General features: G+C 38.8%; 1 protein-coding gene across 2 annotated transcripts in view; it reads right to left on the bottom strand.

Annotated features, from left to right (window-relative positions):
- The window catches only part of LOC122086434 (probable transcriptional regulator SLK2), a 23,368-nt gene that overhangs the window by 3,194 nt on the left and 2,133 nt on the right, over positions 1-18,041 (bottom strand). For both annotated transcript variants that reach the window (XM_042655234.1, XM_042655235.1), the window contains exons 3-6: positions 17,891-18,022; positions 17,567-17,615; positions 7,295-7,509; positions 7,133-7,201 (exon numbers count right to left, since the gene is read on the bottom strand). In XM_042655234.1, the coding sequence (XP_042511168.1) occupies positions 7,133-7,201; positions 7,295-7,509; positions 17,567-17,615; positions 17,891-18,022 (465 nt within the window). The remainder of the gene's footprint in view (positions 1-7,132; positions 7,202-7,294; positions 7,510-17,566; positions 17,616-17,890; positions 18,023-18,041) is intronic.

Raw genomic sequence — 18,041 nt, 5'->3', positions numbered from 1 at the left:
CTCCTAGTAGCCATGACAACCACGTAACCTCGTTAATGGCTACCGCCTACTAGGGGCCCAAAGGCCAAAGGTCTCAAACACAATACATGCCGGAAGGCTACCGCTTCAACAAGCGGCAACTTACCAACTGCGTTAAGCAGTGGTTGGCGAAGGTATTTATTCTTGCAGTGGCCATGACTAAAACCAATACCTCTTTTGCATAGCAGAAGAATCCGTAACCACTATGCTAAGTCAAATCAGATAAAATTACACTGTCAAACAACTAACCTATAACATTATAATTCATTCAAATAGCAGCACGCAAATTGTGTAGAAAGACTATGGTTAGAAGACAATAATGAGTGAACTTGTAAGCACTGATATATACCGGAGAATATCTTTTCCACCATTTGAGATCACAAACAATATAATTCATTCACATAGAAGTATATGAATTTTCATACAAAACCTCTAGTTGGAAGACAAGAATGAGGAGAAGACCCAAAGAGTCCAAGGATCTAAAGAATATGAACAATAGAACACTGGAAGACAACAACAGAAAATCACCTTGAGACACCACTTGTCTGATGACAAACAAATTGAAACAAGCAAATGATTCGTGTGATTTGACTTGATCAATATTAGTCAACTAAATGTCAGAGGGGGGACCATGAAAATCTGACCACTTCCACGTCTGGTGTGACAAGAAAATGATACAGATTCCAAGTTAAAATCTTACATGAAACTTCCCAGCAGTCTACTAATTACTCCCTCCCACAGAATAAATAAATAAAAAAACCATCTTCAAATCCAATATGTTAAGGAAAGTATGGCCAACTCTATCCTAATTCATCAGGATCTATATATGATTTACGTTGACAAGTCTCCCAACATGCACCAGGGATGAGCAACATATCGAATTTACTCTCTTTCTCCAAAAGTCCTCGTGACCATACTGTCCATGTGTATACAGAACCCAACACTGGGTAATGCAGAACTGAAAACATATCAGAGAAGGGCCAAGAGAACCAGCAGGTTTAGCGTTGCTAGGCTTAATGTGGCCTGGTTTGTTCTGGGTTGATAGTTGTTTTATTTCTTTAAATTCTTGTTCAATCGGTTCAGTTATTAAGCCAGTTTTAGTTGCCCATTGAGTCAGCCATAGGATTGACCAATCATAATAGAATCATACTTCTCCCAAGTAGGAGGTAATCCGAGCACGAATCCATGCTTATATGCAACCAGTGTACATGGGGAGCAGGTAAAGGTAAATACAGTTGTTTAGTTCTCTAAGAAAGCTAGCATATACGACACCTTTTGATCACATGATCAACTTCCTTTGACATGTGCGGCCAGTAATATCGATCGATGACCTAAATAAGGGTCTGTTTTTTCCCAAAGTGACCTTCTAAGCCTCCTCCATACAACTCTCTAGTAATGTGATGTCATAGAGATGAATTAGGGATGCATAGCCAAGTTCCAAAGAACAAGTAACCATCATGAATGGAGTATTTTAAGGGCTATCCTCCTTGCTGTAATTCCTGATAGATGTGTGAGAAGTCCTGATCGACTGCATATTCTCCTTTGATCTTATCAATACTAACCGCATGTTATGAAAACAGATCAAGTGTCAAAACTTTGCGATTCAATGCATCAGCAATAGTGCTCTTTACCAGCCTAGTATTTCAATGCAAAAAATAAACTCCTATAATTCAACCAGAGACTTGGCATGCCGGTTGCTAACTAACTTTGTGATTCAATGCATCAGCAGTAGTGCTCTTCACCAGCCTTGTATTTCAATGCAAAAATAAACTCCCATAATTCAACCACTACCTTGGCATGCCGGTTGCTTACTAACTTCTGAAAGTGTAGATGTTGAAGTGCCTCCTGATCAGTAAATAGAATGAACTCTTTATCAATAAGATAGTGTCTCCAATATCGCAACACTTGAACCACAACATAGAGTTCTAGGTCATCAGTCGAAATAGTGTCGCTTGGCATTGTTGAGCTTCTAACTATAGAAAGCGATATGATGGCCCCTTTGTATGAGCACCTCTGTCATCTTCATCTTGATAAGGACAAATGCCTTGTTTGCTGCTGGAGTCGACTCGAACTTGCCTTATTTCTGCTTTCAAACACTTAGTAATGGGAGCCATAATCGAACTGAAATTTCATATGAACCGTTGATAGAAAGATTGCAAAAAATGGAATCTTTGAACCTACGTAATTTAGCCACCTTGGGCATCATAAATAAGCATTTCTTGAGGTTTATTAGAGATTTTCAACTCATAATACTATCAAGACTTGCCTTAAATGAACAATATGGTCATCAGGGTGCTTGTTTACTGTAAATAAAAATGTCATCAAAATACATGACCAGGAATCGTTCAATGAAAGGACAAAGTACTTGGGTTATCATCCTCATGAAAATATTGGATGCATTAGTCAAAACCAACGGGAATGACTCTCCACTCAAATAGTCCATCCTTGGTATTAAAGGCGATCTTCAATTTGTCGTCTAGCCGTACAAAAATCCAACGATAATTGTTCCAAAAGTCTAATTTTGAGAAGACTTTAGCTCTTGACAACATATTCAACATATCGTCATGTGATGTGGAACCCAGATCGTAAAACTGATTTGACTTCGCTATGGGCCCACCCAATTTACAAAACCCCAAGTTACATAGAAGGAATGGCAAATTTGCAATAAACCAGAATATTCAAGGAGAAATTTTGGTAGTTAAATAGAATAAAAGACATAGAGATTTATATTTATAGACTAGGGGCAGACTTGAAATGAGAATAAAATAAGGGACAAGCTAGAAATAAGGAAGAAGGAAGGAATAGTTGTGGAAAAACAGAATAAAGGGCATTACTAACAAAAGAAGAGGCAGCATCTTCTTCAACGTCTAGACCAAGAGGGTTAGGGTATAAACAGGAAAGACTACAGCCCTTAAAATTGAATTCCACGAATCTGAAACTACAGATTTAGGATCGCCCAGGCCTTCTGAGTTGGTCTAAACCATGAAAATTCCCAATCAGCAAGTATTAACTAAACAATTAGATTCCTGAAGCTGCAGATGGCAAAAGTTGCAGGTCAAATTGGGTTCAGACAACACCAACCTATGAACTCCAGCAAGCATTCAATTTGTTCAACAACTGCACCTTCTAATGGAACCTGCATAAACCAGATCTGGCGGACATGCACAAAGCCGGCTTAACTGGAGGTTTGGTTACTGTGATAAGGTACTGTGCGGGATCACTCTAGGGTTTTAAGCATCCCCCAAGTACAGTATTAACCTCCAATTCTCAGGCTTGATGGGTATGAAGATGAAGGGTTCTGTTAACTCTACCTGATCTGAAACAGCGCAACAGTAACAAGCAAGAAGAATGGAGTAAGGGAGAAGCAGGAGGTATCGCCAGGAAGGGAAGAGAACAGTTTTTTTTTTTTTTTGGTGGTGGTGGGGGAAGGAGAGGGAAAGCTCGCACAACAGAGTCACGCAGGCTCTCACAAACTCAATTATTTCATTTCATTCTTTCAAGTTTCAATCTGCCTATTAACAGTTTTCGTTTTCTTTTTTTTTTCCCCTTTTTTTCTTCTTTTTTTTTTTTTTTCCTTTTTCTTTTTAAGTGAATGAAATAATCCAATACCAAAGAGGAAAAGGAAAAGAAATACATAACAGCCTCATCCTTTAAGGGGGAGTGGCTTGGAGACAAGACAGAGGAAGACCCCAGGAGACAATAATATGCTTGTTCCTTGGGGAATCAGCACAAGAAGTAGCGATGGCAAAAAGGTGCAGGCGGGGGAGATCAAGATCTGGCAATGAACGAGGAAGGAATGGGTGGTAAGACAATTTGAGAGAGCTCTCCAAGTAGTGAAACTATACCAGAGGATGGGATGCATGAACCAGACAACCTTTTCCCAAGAAGCAGAAGCTCCCCGAGGTCTGATAAACTCCCAAGCAGCTTTAGAACTCTTAACTTTCAAAGTGATGGGAGACCACAAAATAGTGCCATTTCCACCATTGGAAGAGGAGGACTCCTATTCTAACTCTAAAACTGAAAAATAATGAAATTCTACTACTACCTAGCCTATTCAAAGTAAAACAAACAACTACAATATAAATCTAAATAAAAAAATAGATTACTAATATCCCACTAGACTCCAAAAACCAATTGGACCCAGTTCATCTCCATCCAAATTCCCAAACGGGCTATCCACAAATCGCTTTGCATCAAAGCATGCACTCAATAGTGATTTTGTTAATGGCACAACCGTCTACACTAATACACGAAGACCCGTCCTTCTTTACTGTAGTAAGGCTGGTATAGTGCATGGACTTAAGGTCTCCTAAATAACATAACAACTCATATACTTGTCCCTTTTAACTCCTCATGCTCCAAAGGAGCTAAGACGGTAATCAGTTAAGTGTAGCAACACTCTAAGCCAGGTACTAAGTCTATATCGTGTTGTATGTTACAAATGGTCAGCAGCTCATCCGAAAACTCCTGAGGGAGCAAGTCTGAAATCAGGTCCTTAAGCAGCATGGAAAGCTTAACATGGCCCTTGCTGGACTGATTCCCACACTTAATGTGGCCTGGTTTGTTCTGAGTTGATAGAAGAACTATTTCTTATAGTTCTGGCTTAATTGGTTCAGTTATTGAAATACACTATTGGGGAAGGATTAAAGTATCAGTATAGGTTGGATAAATTTAAGATATGTGTCAGAAGGTGTCGTATCATTTCGGATAAATGCTAAGATACGAACATAGATAGACTGGATACACATTTTTATACACTTTTGCATTAAAAAAAAAAAAAAAAAAAAAGAGGTATAAATAAGCAATATATAACATGTATCGTGCATAAACACTAAAATGGAAAACACAATATTGAGAGGCAAGTGCATTAAATTGAAATTGTTATAAAAGATTAGGTTTACATGTAATAATAATCTATTATCAACTTCCAGAGAAATTTTAAAATCTATAAACAAATTGATGCAATAATTCATATTTGATGCAATGTTTTAGTTTGTTTTACTTAAATCTGCTCAAGCATAGCAAAAAACGAAATAAACAAAAATTTGCAAAAAAAAAATCAGTTTTTCAACTTACCTGTTTTGTGCTATGTTAAGCTTCAATGGATTATTTTTTATGCTTCAATCCTTTAAACATCAGTTTGATTGTAGATTTTGAATCGTTTTCTATGAATGATTCAAAGCCCCAAGTCCAACAAATGAAAGGGAGATCGATTGTGCAGTTGTGCTTCAAATTTTGGAACTTAAGTACAGAAGATAGTCTTTGTTTCAAAAGTGAAATGTTGGTGCACGATGTCTTGTATTCCGCCGCAATTTAATTCAGGGAGTACTGGTGCAGGCGCCTCGACAAGCAGTTTTGTACTTTCCGGATTAGAGTTTTTCGCTATATATTTGTAGGTTTTCTTTTTCTGAAATGCAAGCAATTTGAGAGAGGTGTGAGGACGAGCGTTGTAACCCTATTCTCCATTGATAGTGAAGCCGAATCTCATCTCACCGACAACGTAGGCAATCTTGCCGAACCTCGGAAACCTGGGTGCATTGTTTATTCTTGTTTTTCCATTATCTTCTGCATCGTTTTTGGGTTGCATTTCTACATGAAATGGGTTTTTGTAGATATGTATTTTAAGTATTGGCACGTATCGGTATGTATCGTATCAATAAGGTTTGAGCAAATGTAGATATTGATGATACCCAAAAAATTTATAAAATACATGTACCGTATTGGTGATTATCGTATTGATGCCGACCAAGAAAAATACATATCGGCCAATGCGGTATGATACACACCGATACTTTAAACCATGGCCATAGGTTTGACGAATCAGGTTCTATTTAATCATATCCTTTTGGCTAAACAATCAAATACTTTTATCTATCTTTTTATTTTAACTCTTTAGTTTTAGAGAATTGCACTATGATTAGGAATACGCCTCCATAAATGGGCTATTTCCTGATCCAGTTTGGTTTCTTTCTTGGACATGGTTTGTACTTTTCAGTTGCTATTGGGTTATCTCGTACTATTCCTCTATCTTGCTCCTATTCACTGTTCCTATGATTGGATTATCTATTCTGGTCTGCAAGCTGTCGTCTATGGCTACAAGGATTCCTCAATTTCTGCTGCAATAACAGTCAGAATTGAATCTCCCCAATTATTTCCAATCGCAAGGTCTGCTGAACGAAACTTTTGTTATCAAAATTACATCTTGCTGGTCGAAACTTATTTTCCTAATATGGGTTTCAGTATTAGCAATTCCTATTTTCAGTAGGAATTCAAGAACTGATCTTTATTGTTCGGCTGTCTCAGATTTCATCAATATAGACTAATCCAGAACAGCATGTATTGAATCTGATATATGATTCTTCAAAAGATTTGTTGATTGGCTAGTTTTGAATTCTTCTAGTGACACTAGGAATTGTCCACAAAAGCAGAACCAACCTTAGATCTTGGTAATATTTTCAGCATCTCTTATAGGCTTATGAAATAGCACTCGACCAGGAGGATCTCCTGATCTGAGTTGTGGATTTGGAATTATTAAATTTTACCTCGATCTGGACTTTTCCTGCTCTGTTTCGATCCTGTTGTGTTTGTGACTGATCACACACATCAGTACCACCTAACTGGATGATGTATTCTTACATGAATGCCCTACAGAGAACTACAAAAAAGGGTACCACCATCTTCAATGTTGCAGCCAATTCAAAATCCTGCAATTGTGATGATTCTAAGGTCCTCTGTTTGGTGCTTGGAGATCCTTTGGCAACTTACCATAGAACACACAATCCATCTGAAAAGTCACTAATAAGAACACTCTTGAAATGTCCTCAATGCAGCCTTAACCAAATTTATTTACAGTACCATTTTTTTAAGTAATAATTTTATACAAATTATCGGCTATGAATCAGAAATGAATTGACATTTTGGTATTTCCTTATCCTTTCAAACACATAAAATGAACTAAATCAGTAAGCCTGGCCAAGCTTTCTAGTTTTTGCATAGCTTTAAAAAACATGTAGAGGCAATTATGTCGAATTTGAATTTGCAATGCGAGTCATATCACCTGTTGATTATTTGGGCACTCCATTAAGCAATAACTGAAAGGACCAAACAGAAGTACCTGTGGTGTTACCAGTCTCCGAGGCAAAAGTTCCTCATGGCGCCGTGCACAGAATTCCCAAGACAATATCTGGAGAGAATGTCACTGGTGTCAGAGATCAAATACTATGTCAACAAAGAACAAACCCGTTACTATTTGTGTGTGTATATATAATGTCTTTACTTTCAGATCAGGAGTGAATATTATACGAAGTTGACCCTCACGAATAACACGAAGTTGCTCGTAAACACTCTCTTGGACTGCTTTCCCATACTCCAGCATCATTAGTCCTGAAGGAAACCTACATTCACGTGGCACGTCCACAAATAAAAGCTCATCGATAACACCACTATCGAATTTGATTTTATTAAGCCGGGGGAGAACTTCAAAAGTTGCCTCTGTTCAAAAGCCAAATAGAAATAAGACAAAGGGAGTGAGATGTCGACCATCAAAATCAAAATCAGATTATAATAATAATAATGAACATTGTAAAGTGTGCTTTCCAAGCCAACAAGTAAATAGTGAACGTGGATGTAACATTAAAAAAGAGATGTTGGTAGTGGAGCTTTAGGGAGCAAATTGATGAGTTGCTGTTTTTATCAAATTGGCCCTAGTTTGTGAGCATTGCTTGGGGAACTTCAACCAACATTTGCCATAACATACAAGAAAGTAGTTCTCTCTTATGTTATAACACAGCTCGATAACGATAACAAATAGTAGTCATTAGATATTGCTTTCATAACTGAAATGAATTCAGGCTCTGCCAAGTGGATAGGGCCACCACCTCAGCACCTAGGGTGATTTTTGGAGGCCTGGGGTGGCTTGGGGAACTGCACAAGTGGCTCCCACAGCAGGAGCCACCAAGGTCAGTGCCCCTAGTAGCCTAGAGTGCGGATGATCTTAGTAGATCATGTGCAATTGTTTTCTTCCTAATGTGTTTTTTTTTTTTCCCAAAAATAAAATACCTAATTTGGATTGTTGGATCCCCCACCTAATTCATCCTACAGCTAGGGCCCGTTTGATAACGTTTCTGCTGTTTCTGTTTCAAGAAACGACAGAAACAGAAATTTCCGTTTCTGGAAACAGAAACAAAATTTTGGGTGTTTGATAAACCTTGTTTCCGTTTGATTGGATAATTACAGTGTTGTATTTACATTCGGTGGATAACGATCGGTTGTACTTTTTTCCGATTTTGTCTTAGTTTTCTCTAATCAGATCTAAAAGGTCCGTTTCCAGCAAAAAGGTAGTCATTTCTTCCTCTTGCCCCCGGACCCACCTGCCGCTTCTTCTTCTTCTTTCTTCCTCCTACAACTCCACCTGCCACTTCCTCTTTTCCTTCTTCCTGCAACACCACCACCTCCACCCCCTGCTGCCACTTCCTTTTTTGCTGCTGCTGCTTGTTCTTCTTCCTTCAACACAACTCGTCCCCACACCAAGAACCCAACCCGCCTCTTCCTCTTCTTCTTCCTACAATGTAAGCTCTCTAGATTCAGCTGAAAAAGTGGATGGAAGCCAGAGGAAAGAATAGTCAGAGAAACCCCTCTACATTAAACTAGTTTGTCCTCTTTCTCTCTCTATCTCTGATGGGTGAGGCGATGGGGCTGCAGTGAGGCCGATGTTGAAAGATCAAGGTTTGCGACGTGTGAGGCGATGGTGGTCAAGGGTGCGATAGGTGAGGCGAGATGGCTCGCAGTTGGGGATTGCAACCTCGGTAGAGAGTTGCAGCAGTCAGGCGAACGATATTGGTGCTGAAGTGGAGGCGTCGGCGGCTGGGATCGTTTGGGGGATTATTCTCGGAGAGACAGTGAATGTAAAAGGAGAAGAATCCCACGAAGCAGAGCGCGGTGAGGAGTACCACCACTGTTAAAGCCATGGAGGCGGAGGCGGTTCCCGAAATGGGGTTTAAGAAACCCAAATCGACGACGGCTGACAAGATGGAGAGGAACTTTGTAGACGGAGCTAGTCGGAGACGGTGGTGATGGTAGTGATGCCAAACTCCGTCTTCAATATCGATTTTTTGTGCCCCATTTTTGTTTCGAGAAACGAGCGAAACAAGTAAAACTTGTTTCGTCATTCATGTTTCTTGAAGCATAAATTATTATAAATTTCAATTTATGTTTCAAGAAACAAGTGGAACATAACACTTTTACCAAACGGTATTTATGCCGTTTCTTTGTTTCTGAGAACAAGAAAACATAGAAACACGTTTCTGGTTACGTTATCAAACGGGCCCCTGGTGTTACTCACTGACAAAACCCTCACCTTCCCTATGGGGAGTTTCCATTCTTGGGTGGTTTAATCCTAACCCTTAAATCTAGTGGTTGCAATTTTCATCCGAAATTTCACAAAATATTTGGGCTTCAAATTATGACCGTGTTTCAAGTTTCAGTACTATTTCACTAGTTTCAAGTCCACATGGGGGGAACTTCCTTAAAAAAAACCTCATTTTTTGTGAGTTTTGGCCAAATCACTCCCATATCTTTGTAATAAACCTTGCATAGCATTAGATTAACTATGAAATGGTTTCCAGTTTTATGTTTATTCATTAAAGCATATTTTAGTTGTTTTAATTGAATATGTGTGTTCTATTACAAAATTTTGTGTATACATGATTGAACAGCGTACACTACCAACATAAGGTCCAAAGCCAAACTACCATTTTGTGTGTGCATTTTTACAATCCAAGCATTCCATTATGTTTAAAAGGCCTAAAATAGGATTTCCTAGAAGTTTTGGGAACTAATTTGGCAATTTGGGCCTCGAAACCATCAATCAATCAAAAACAGCAACTCATACCTTCCAAGTTTCAACCGTAATTTTGCGGTTTCGCGAAATATTGCTTTCTCTCCCCTTGATTTGGTGGATATTCACCTTCCAAAAGGGATGCTTCCATCTTTGGGCAGTTTAATCGTAACCCTTCAATCTAAAACCCTACATCTAATGGTACTAATAGGTTACTACAAGAAACTTACCATACCTAGTGAAGGGGGGCTTCAACACTGTAACCATTCTAAAACACACCAAGAAGTCCCTAAGAAGCCTAACGCAAGCTACACAACAAGTGAAGAGGGAGAAGTGAGTAGCATGACTGATGAAGACTAAAGACACTTGACTACTTCCCTTCTCCTTGTTCTAGTGTGTGTCCCCCGCCTGAGTTCCAGGAGTCCCCAAACACTAGAAAGGTTGCATATCGAAGTTTATCAATCTCATCTTCTCTCCTCTACATTCCAACAACCATGTATATTCACCGTTTAGCAGCCATCAAATGATAATGTAAGGGTCAGGCTGTTGTCCAATGGGGCTGCAGAATCACCCATGAAATTTTACTCGTAATTTTGTGCACTACATAGAATTTAGGTCTGGTTTTGGAGGGTATGATCCTCGTTAACATACACGTCATATTTTTTGTAATTTTTATCCACGGTTAGCTTAGGGTTTCGTGCAGCATATATTAGGGTTCATGTGTCATCCCACCAAGTTTTGGATTTTTAGTTCTGTTTAATATTTTCCGATGTTCACTAGTTATTTTTATGCGCATAGGGGTATTTTGGTCATTTGGCCATCCCACCCAAATTTCATTCCAACCCCCCCCCCAAAAAAAAAATTTTTTTATTGAGTTCTGACAGAATAGCATCCAATAGAACTTTTCTCATTTTTTAGCATCTATCTCATAATATTCCTTGAATTTTTGCATTTCTGCATTTCACGGCATAAAGGGATATTTTGGTCATTTGATCATTTTACCCCAATTTTGAAGTATATAAATTGGGGGAAAATGTCCTATGTCATTCTTATGTTATACCATTTAGATTTAATTTCCCAGCATTTCAGTAATTTTCCTTAACTACATCCATGCATTCTTACATGCAAGGACATTTTGGTCATTTGAACATACAACAACAAACTCAGCCTTATCCCAACTTAATGGGGTCGGCTACATGGATCCTTGCAAGGACAAAAAAGGCAAAGTAAAAGTGAAACAGAAGTAACATAATAACAGCAATTAAGTGAAATCTCAGATAAATGGGGTCCGCTACATGAACCCTTACCCTCCAATCAGCTCCACTCAAGGTCATACTTTGGACAAGGCCTAATTTATGCATGTCTTTCCTCACTACTTCTCCATGGTCACTTTAGGTCTACCCTTAGCTCTTTTGGTTCCTTCAATCCAAAGTTATCAATGCATCTCCAAGACGATAAGGCGGATCAGCTTAGACTAGCGCCTTGGTCGCCTAAGCAACGCCTTGGTGGTGTCACCTTGACTTTTGACTATTCTCCATATCATTTTGATAACTATGCTTCAATCTAAATCAGATCACTCCTGCTTATGAGTGCATCCCCAAACCTCTGTAAACATGGTCATACCACCTCATACGACATTCTCAGAGCTTATCATGAATCAAGGCAACTCCCAAATCAGCCCTAATATGTTCACGATTCACTTTCTCCTTCCTAGTTTTGCCGCACATCCATTGCAACATCCTCATCCCTGCTACACATAGCTTATCCATATGACGCTCCTTACCTGTCCCAACATTCTATCTTGTACATCATAGGCAATCGTACAATTGTATTATAGATTTTTTCCTTTAAGCTTTAAAAGGATATGTCGGTCACACAACACTCTGGACGCACCTCTCCACTTCATTCATCACATTTTAATTCTCTATGAAAGATCCTCCTCTATATCACCTTTTACGTTTTCATAGTCGGCCCCAAATATCTAAAATAGTCACTTTGTGGTATCTCCCTCTCCTTAATTCTCACCATATTGTTATCCATCATAATGTGACTAAAGTTACACATCAAATACTCCATCTTCGTTCTACTTATCTTAAAACCTCTGGATTCCAAGATTGATCTCCACTGTTCCAACTTAGCGTTGATTCATCTTTTTATCTCATCCACCAAAACAATGTCAACAGCAAAGAGCATTCACCACAGTAGGGGTGTCAATCAGTCAGGCCGGGCTGGTCTCGATCGAGTCTAGCCGAGCCTGGCAGGCCTATACCCTTGCACTGTGACCTACTATTTAAGGATTGAGTCAGTCTCGGTCGGTCTTTTGCAGGGCTCGGTGGGATTCCGAGCTTTAACCGAGCTTCTCCTAATCAGGCTAATCGGGCTATAATTGGACCTTAACGGGGTAATGTACCAATAATGCCTCAAATGAGCTTTAAACAGTCTTTAATTGTCACATAGATTTAAGATACTAAAATATCTTTTATTAAATCAACAATTTAGGAAATATATTACACTTAATTACATTCAATAATTGATAAAATATATATATATATATATCAATATATACCCTATTCTATCTGAAAAAAATTAAAATATACATATAAATGGTCGGGCTAAACGTGTCCGACCGAATCGGGCTTGTAAACGGGAACAGGACCAGCCGGTCGGGCTTACCCCTTGCACCGTGCACTACCTACTTATAAAAAGGTCAGGCTTAGGCCCAACACGTTTACTAATCGTTGCATGCAGGGCCGGTCATTAAACGGTCGGTCTAGTCGATCAAACCAGTGCGGGCTTAGGATTTACACCCCTACACCACAAAACCTTATCTTGAATGCTTCTAGTTAAATCAACCATAATAAGCGCAAATAGGGCTTAAAGCTGATCTTTAATTATATCCACATATTTACACGACACCATTCTCTTCTCTAGTACATGCTAGATTAACTCTCTAGGACCTATCACAGGATTTTTTCTAGATCAATAAAAATACCATATGGAGATCTTTCTTACCAAATATGTTTTTTTATGAGCCTCCTAAGTAGGTAAATAGCTTCTGTCATAAACCTACCTGGCAATAAAAACAAATTGGCTCTTTGAGATAGTAGTTTGTCTTCTCAAATGGGATTCAAAAACCTTCTCCCACAGTTTCATAGTATGATTCATTTTAGTTTTATACCTCTATAGTTATTGCATTTCTGAATATCCCCTTTATTTTTGTAAATCAGAACTACAGGGCTTCCTCCACTCATCTGGCATTTTTCTTGTACTCTTGGTTAACCAAGATACCCACATAATCTAAAGCTCTTCCACACTTCTATTGGGACCTCATCTGAGCCTGGTATCTTACCTACTTTCATCTTTCTTAAGGCTTCTTTAACTTCAGCCACTCCAACCTTCCGTATATACCTATGACGTGCGGTGTCTTGGTGGATAATGCAATCTTCTAGGTATTCCTAGTTTCCTACTCGAACTGTCTCCATTTAGTATGTCGCAAAAATACTCATTCCATCTCTTCATGATCTCAGCACCCCTTACTAGCACTCTACCATCATCACTTCTCATACATCTAACATGATCGAAATCCCTACTCTTCCTTTCTCTCATTTTAGCTTATCTTATAGATAGTTAATTCCCCTTCCTTTATCTCATTTTTTGACTTTTTTAATTTCCAAAAATCCTGGAAATTCTATTCTGACATGTCATCTAAAATAGACTTTTCATGCATTACCATAATTGTTCCACACTTTTTTTTTTATGAATAATAAACACATTAAAAGAGGAAGGAATATACAAGGGAGAAAAAAGGGGGGGAAGGAGGAAGAACCAAAAAGGGGGGACTAAGGGTGATACAAATCATCATGGGGGTGGGGAGAAGATAAGATCGAAGGAGGGACCCCAGGCAACAACAATTAGCACGTTCTTTATGGAGTTCTTATCTGATTTAAGCTTGAGAGAAGCAAGCTTAGAGGTAACATCAAAATAGATGTCAGTTCAAATCTTATCACAGGAACGAGAATTGGATGTCCATCCACGCAGATCACGCTTCATCCAAATGTGATTGATGCTAGCACAGAAAGCTAGCTTGCCAACGGTGTCACAAATGGAGGGGCCAAAGAAGATCATGTTGACCAAGATCCATTCTCTACCGAAGGGGAGGACAGTTCTTCTAGAAGGCCAGCAGTGAGCGAGGACTCTCTTCCAAATGGAAGCAGAGATGGCACTGTTCCATACATTTAGTTAGCCTTCCATATTAGGTTAGACTGCAATCCAGAATAACCTAATTTGGATTTCTTGCCTTATTTAGAGTTTTTAGTATGCGGTGTGTATATTGTATATTGCTGTCCCCTAACTTTCTATATGCAACGCAGCTGGATTTAGGAAAGTTTATGAACTTCCCTTATATAAATTAGCATTTCAGCGCAAAGAGGTCATGAGTATTTCTAACTATCCTTTCGGTAGTTAAGATTTACTTTCCTATTCTGATGTGTTACCTTGTGCGTGCCTAGGCTTAGAATATTTTATTTCCTAATTAAAATACTAAATGTGAAGAGCTGTTTTAAACTGAGTGGACAAGGGTGCCTAAACCTTTACCTGGACCATAACATGAACCTTTCTGGATCTCATGGTTGGACCGGTTCAGCTTGGAGTCAACATAACAAAGACCATTAAGTCAAATCAATGAAACATATCATGTGGTTCCCTAAATATCCAAAATCTAGGTGGTGACTCCCAAAGCAAAGTCTGTCGGACGTTGACCCTCTCAGGAAGTGTATCCACAGGCTGGGCTGAGGTTAGCCCCCGTCTGTTAATTCACGCCGCGGGACATAATCCAGCCGAGGCCAGCCACTGGAAACAGTTATTCTACTCCTGGTTGAAACACCCCTCAGCGCCAAGCTCACTCTTGCCATAGCCATCGATGAATTCCCCTCTACCATTACAGGTTTAACAGACTACGATGTAGGATCCCATTGGAAATATGCCCAGTAAAAGTAGGATGCATATAGAACATAACAGCATAAACAATAAGAGTAGCAATTGCAAGAAACCCAAAAGTTCTGCACCAAATAATCAACATTACACTATGACTAATGTACAGACATACTTACATAGACTTAAATCCCCATAAATAACAACAATCATATTCCAACTAGGACTAGAACTTGCTAACTCCCACTTCCACTGATGATAACAAAAAGATTTAAAAAATGAAAAACACAATCTCTGTAGACCACTTTGCCCCTTTTTAAGGTTTCATTAACTCACTTATTAGTCATTACAAGTTCACAGCCCCTGGAGCCTCCAAAATCACCCCTAGGCAGGAGCAGCTCTGGATAATGTGGGGAGGATCATACATACTCCTCAAGTAGACTCAGCATAGCTAGAAGCCTAGAAGCTACCAAATCTATATCACATTCCTTTAGATGTTGCATCATTCCCAATCGACATCAAACTCAAATTCATAGGAATCAAAAAACATGACACATGCCAAGGGAAGTTTCTTTGGAGAATTGGATTTGTGAAGCCTATAGCAGCAGCATAATGCTAGACTATTTTGGGATAGATACTCTTGTAACTCTTCAAGGCAGGAGGTAATTCAGGAAGCCATGGTGAAGGTCGTCCACCAGGTACAAACAGATCGGTTGTTCAGGGACATGCTTCCAGTTAACATTCAGAGATTGAAAGCTTATTATTTTTTCCAAGAATGTAAGATTTTGTTGATGTCTCCTCCTGCAGATTTCGTGAAGCAAAATTTTGATGGACGCTCATTAGGAACCTTGGACCCCAGGAATATGGGGTGTTTGAGGACACTGGAGGTAGATGTCTGGCTTTCTTCAGGCCTTTTGGGAAGGGAGATTCAGCCAAAGTGGCATTTTTGGCAGGCAGCTCATCTAGGGCTCACTTTGCTGCTAGGAAGGTGTTCTCTCCCATTATCTTAAGGTAACTCATCATGTTTCATGGCTTGGCTGAGGGATTATAAGGATTGGTTTTGGAAGTTCGCACACTTCCTTAGACATATCAGACACTTGGCTTCTCCAGTGACTTTTTAGTTCCAGTGTGGACTACATGATTTAGCAGACTACATTGGTGAGGCATAGGGTGGTGAGTCAAGGATATGTGGCATAGTGCCCATTGTGATATTTTGATTTCTTGTATTTTCCTCACTTTTTGAAGGCGACTGAGCTCCCATAATGAGCAGTACCATTATCAAATTGGGCCCTCAACAATTTTCATTCACTACATGGTTTAAAAGCTTAGTTGGATACAGATAAGTATATAAAAGAATTCTAAGTTCAAGAACTATTGTTTTCTTAGAATTTAAGTTATAGACAAGTGGTAGAGGAGATCTCATGCTCAAGTCCCACTATAAAATGGATCGAATTAAATTTTTTGAAATGGGATTGGGGCCAGGATTAATACACAGTAACCCAAAAAAATTCTTGAAAGTAGTCCCAAAAGACCTGGCCAAAATTCTCAAAAAAATTATAGAAATAGCAAAAATTTTGCTGAAAATGCAGAAAAATGTTAAGACACCATAAAATATATCAATATTGGCATATTGTGATCAAACCAAAATTTCAGCCAAAAATCAGAAAACAAAAATTACACATCTTTTACAGCTAAAGTTTAAAGGCGCCTCCAACTACACAAGAGCAGGCTTCACCTTTGACCATTCAACACTTCAGACACATGAAAGTGATGATAACTCCAAGGGAATGTATAACCAATCGTGGACACAGAGAATTTTTCTCCATCCGTAAACCATGTGGGAAAGTAAGGTGGAACTTTCACACCATCTCTTGAATGAGGAGAGAATCCCAATATAACTTCCTCGATTGGCCTCCGAGGAACACAGCCCAAATTCATTGCCAAAGAGGGTAAGAACTGGGGCCTGAGTATGTCAAATATCAACACCAAAAGTGTACTAATCATCCCCATGCAGATCACATTTAAAGTTGCCCTCATGCACAGACATAAAACTCCAAATTGCACTTTTTTTCTTGATGCTAAAACCTCATAGTCAACCTCAAAACTGATTATCATACAGCCCAAAGTACAACTAGGTCCAAGAAGTCCTCTAACTCCCATCAATATACTATGCCAAGGACAAATGATTCCCTCTCCACAATCCCAAGTGACATGTTTGTAGAGATTGGGAATGAAAATGCTGGGATTTTGCATACTGAAAATACAGTGTATCCAATCCAAACAGTCCAAGAGAGGGCTAGCCATTTGTTTAATCAATTGTAAAGTGTTAAAATACCAATCTGCAATTTAGTGTTCAAATTGTAGATTGGTTTTAATTCATGGGATTAACTTTCCTTTTTTTTCTTTTTAATCATTATTAGTTACCGAACACAATCATTGGCATGATGCTTGGAAGACATCAGTTTCACATTTAAAATTTCATTTCCTCGGGCTGTAAGCATGAATAAGAGGCTAAAAGAATATGAATTTGAAAATTACATTAGTACCAAGAGCATAAATCACTAAACAACAACCCTTATGAATTTTAGGTAAAAACTTAAAAAGAAATAATGGAAGAAGCTATACATGCTACAATCCTAATATTAATTGATCAAAAGAACAGGACAAAATCATCTAGAAGAAGTATGTAAGATTGCCAATCTACAACATTACAAGATCGGAAAACATCATATAATTGCAACCAATATTTACGATTCAACAATAAAATACTTCTTGTCTACTTACCAAAGCCCCTTCCAGATTTAGAATTACATATGTCGCAATGCCACGCATCCTAAAACAAAGTAATGACAAAAGTTTCCACTTGTGAGCCAACCCAAAAAGGATGAATCTGAGAGAAGTAATTCGAAGGGGGGGGGGGGGGAGACTATAGAACAAATGCAAATAAAAGGATACATGAATGGACGCATAAAAAAGCTATAGACACAAAGGTAAATAGCAAATGAAAGTAACCAGGAAAGAAAAATGATATGAAATATCTGCTACTAATCAATAGAAACAATACCAATTACTAGTAGAAAGAATACATTGGCAGCACAAAAAACTGACCATAGCTGCCTGGGGGAAAACACCAAGCGCATGATGTCCAACATTATCATATAACGATAAACACCACCTTTTCTTAGAGCGAGGAGCAAAATATTCTGCAACAAACTTCCTCCAATAGATTATGCTATTGTCCTGGTTGGGGGGGGGGGGG

This window comes from Macadamia integrifolia, chromosome 8 (assembly GCF_013358625.1).
Source record: "Macadamia integrifolia cultivar HAES 741 chromosome 8, SCU_Mint_v3, whole genome shotgun sequence".
NCBI classification, from domain to species: domain Eukaryota; kingdom Viridiplantae; phylum Streptophyta; class Magnoliopsida; order Proteales; family Proteaceae; genus Macadamia; species Macadamia integrifolia.
Note: the sequence above shows the minus strand (reverse complement) of the source record. Positions and strands in the feature narration are given on the sequence as shown.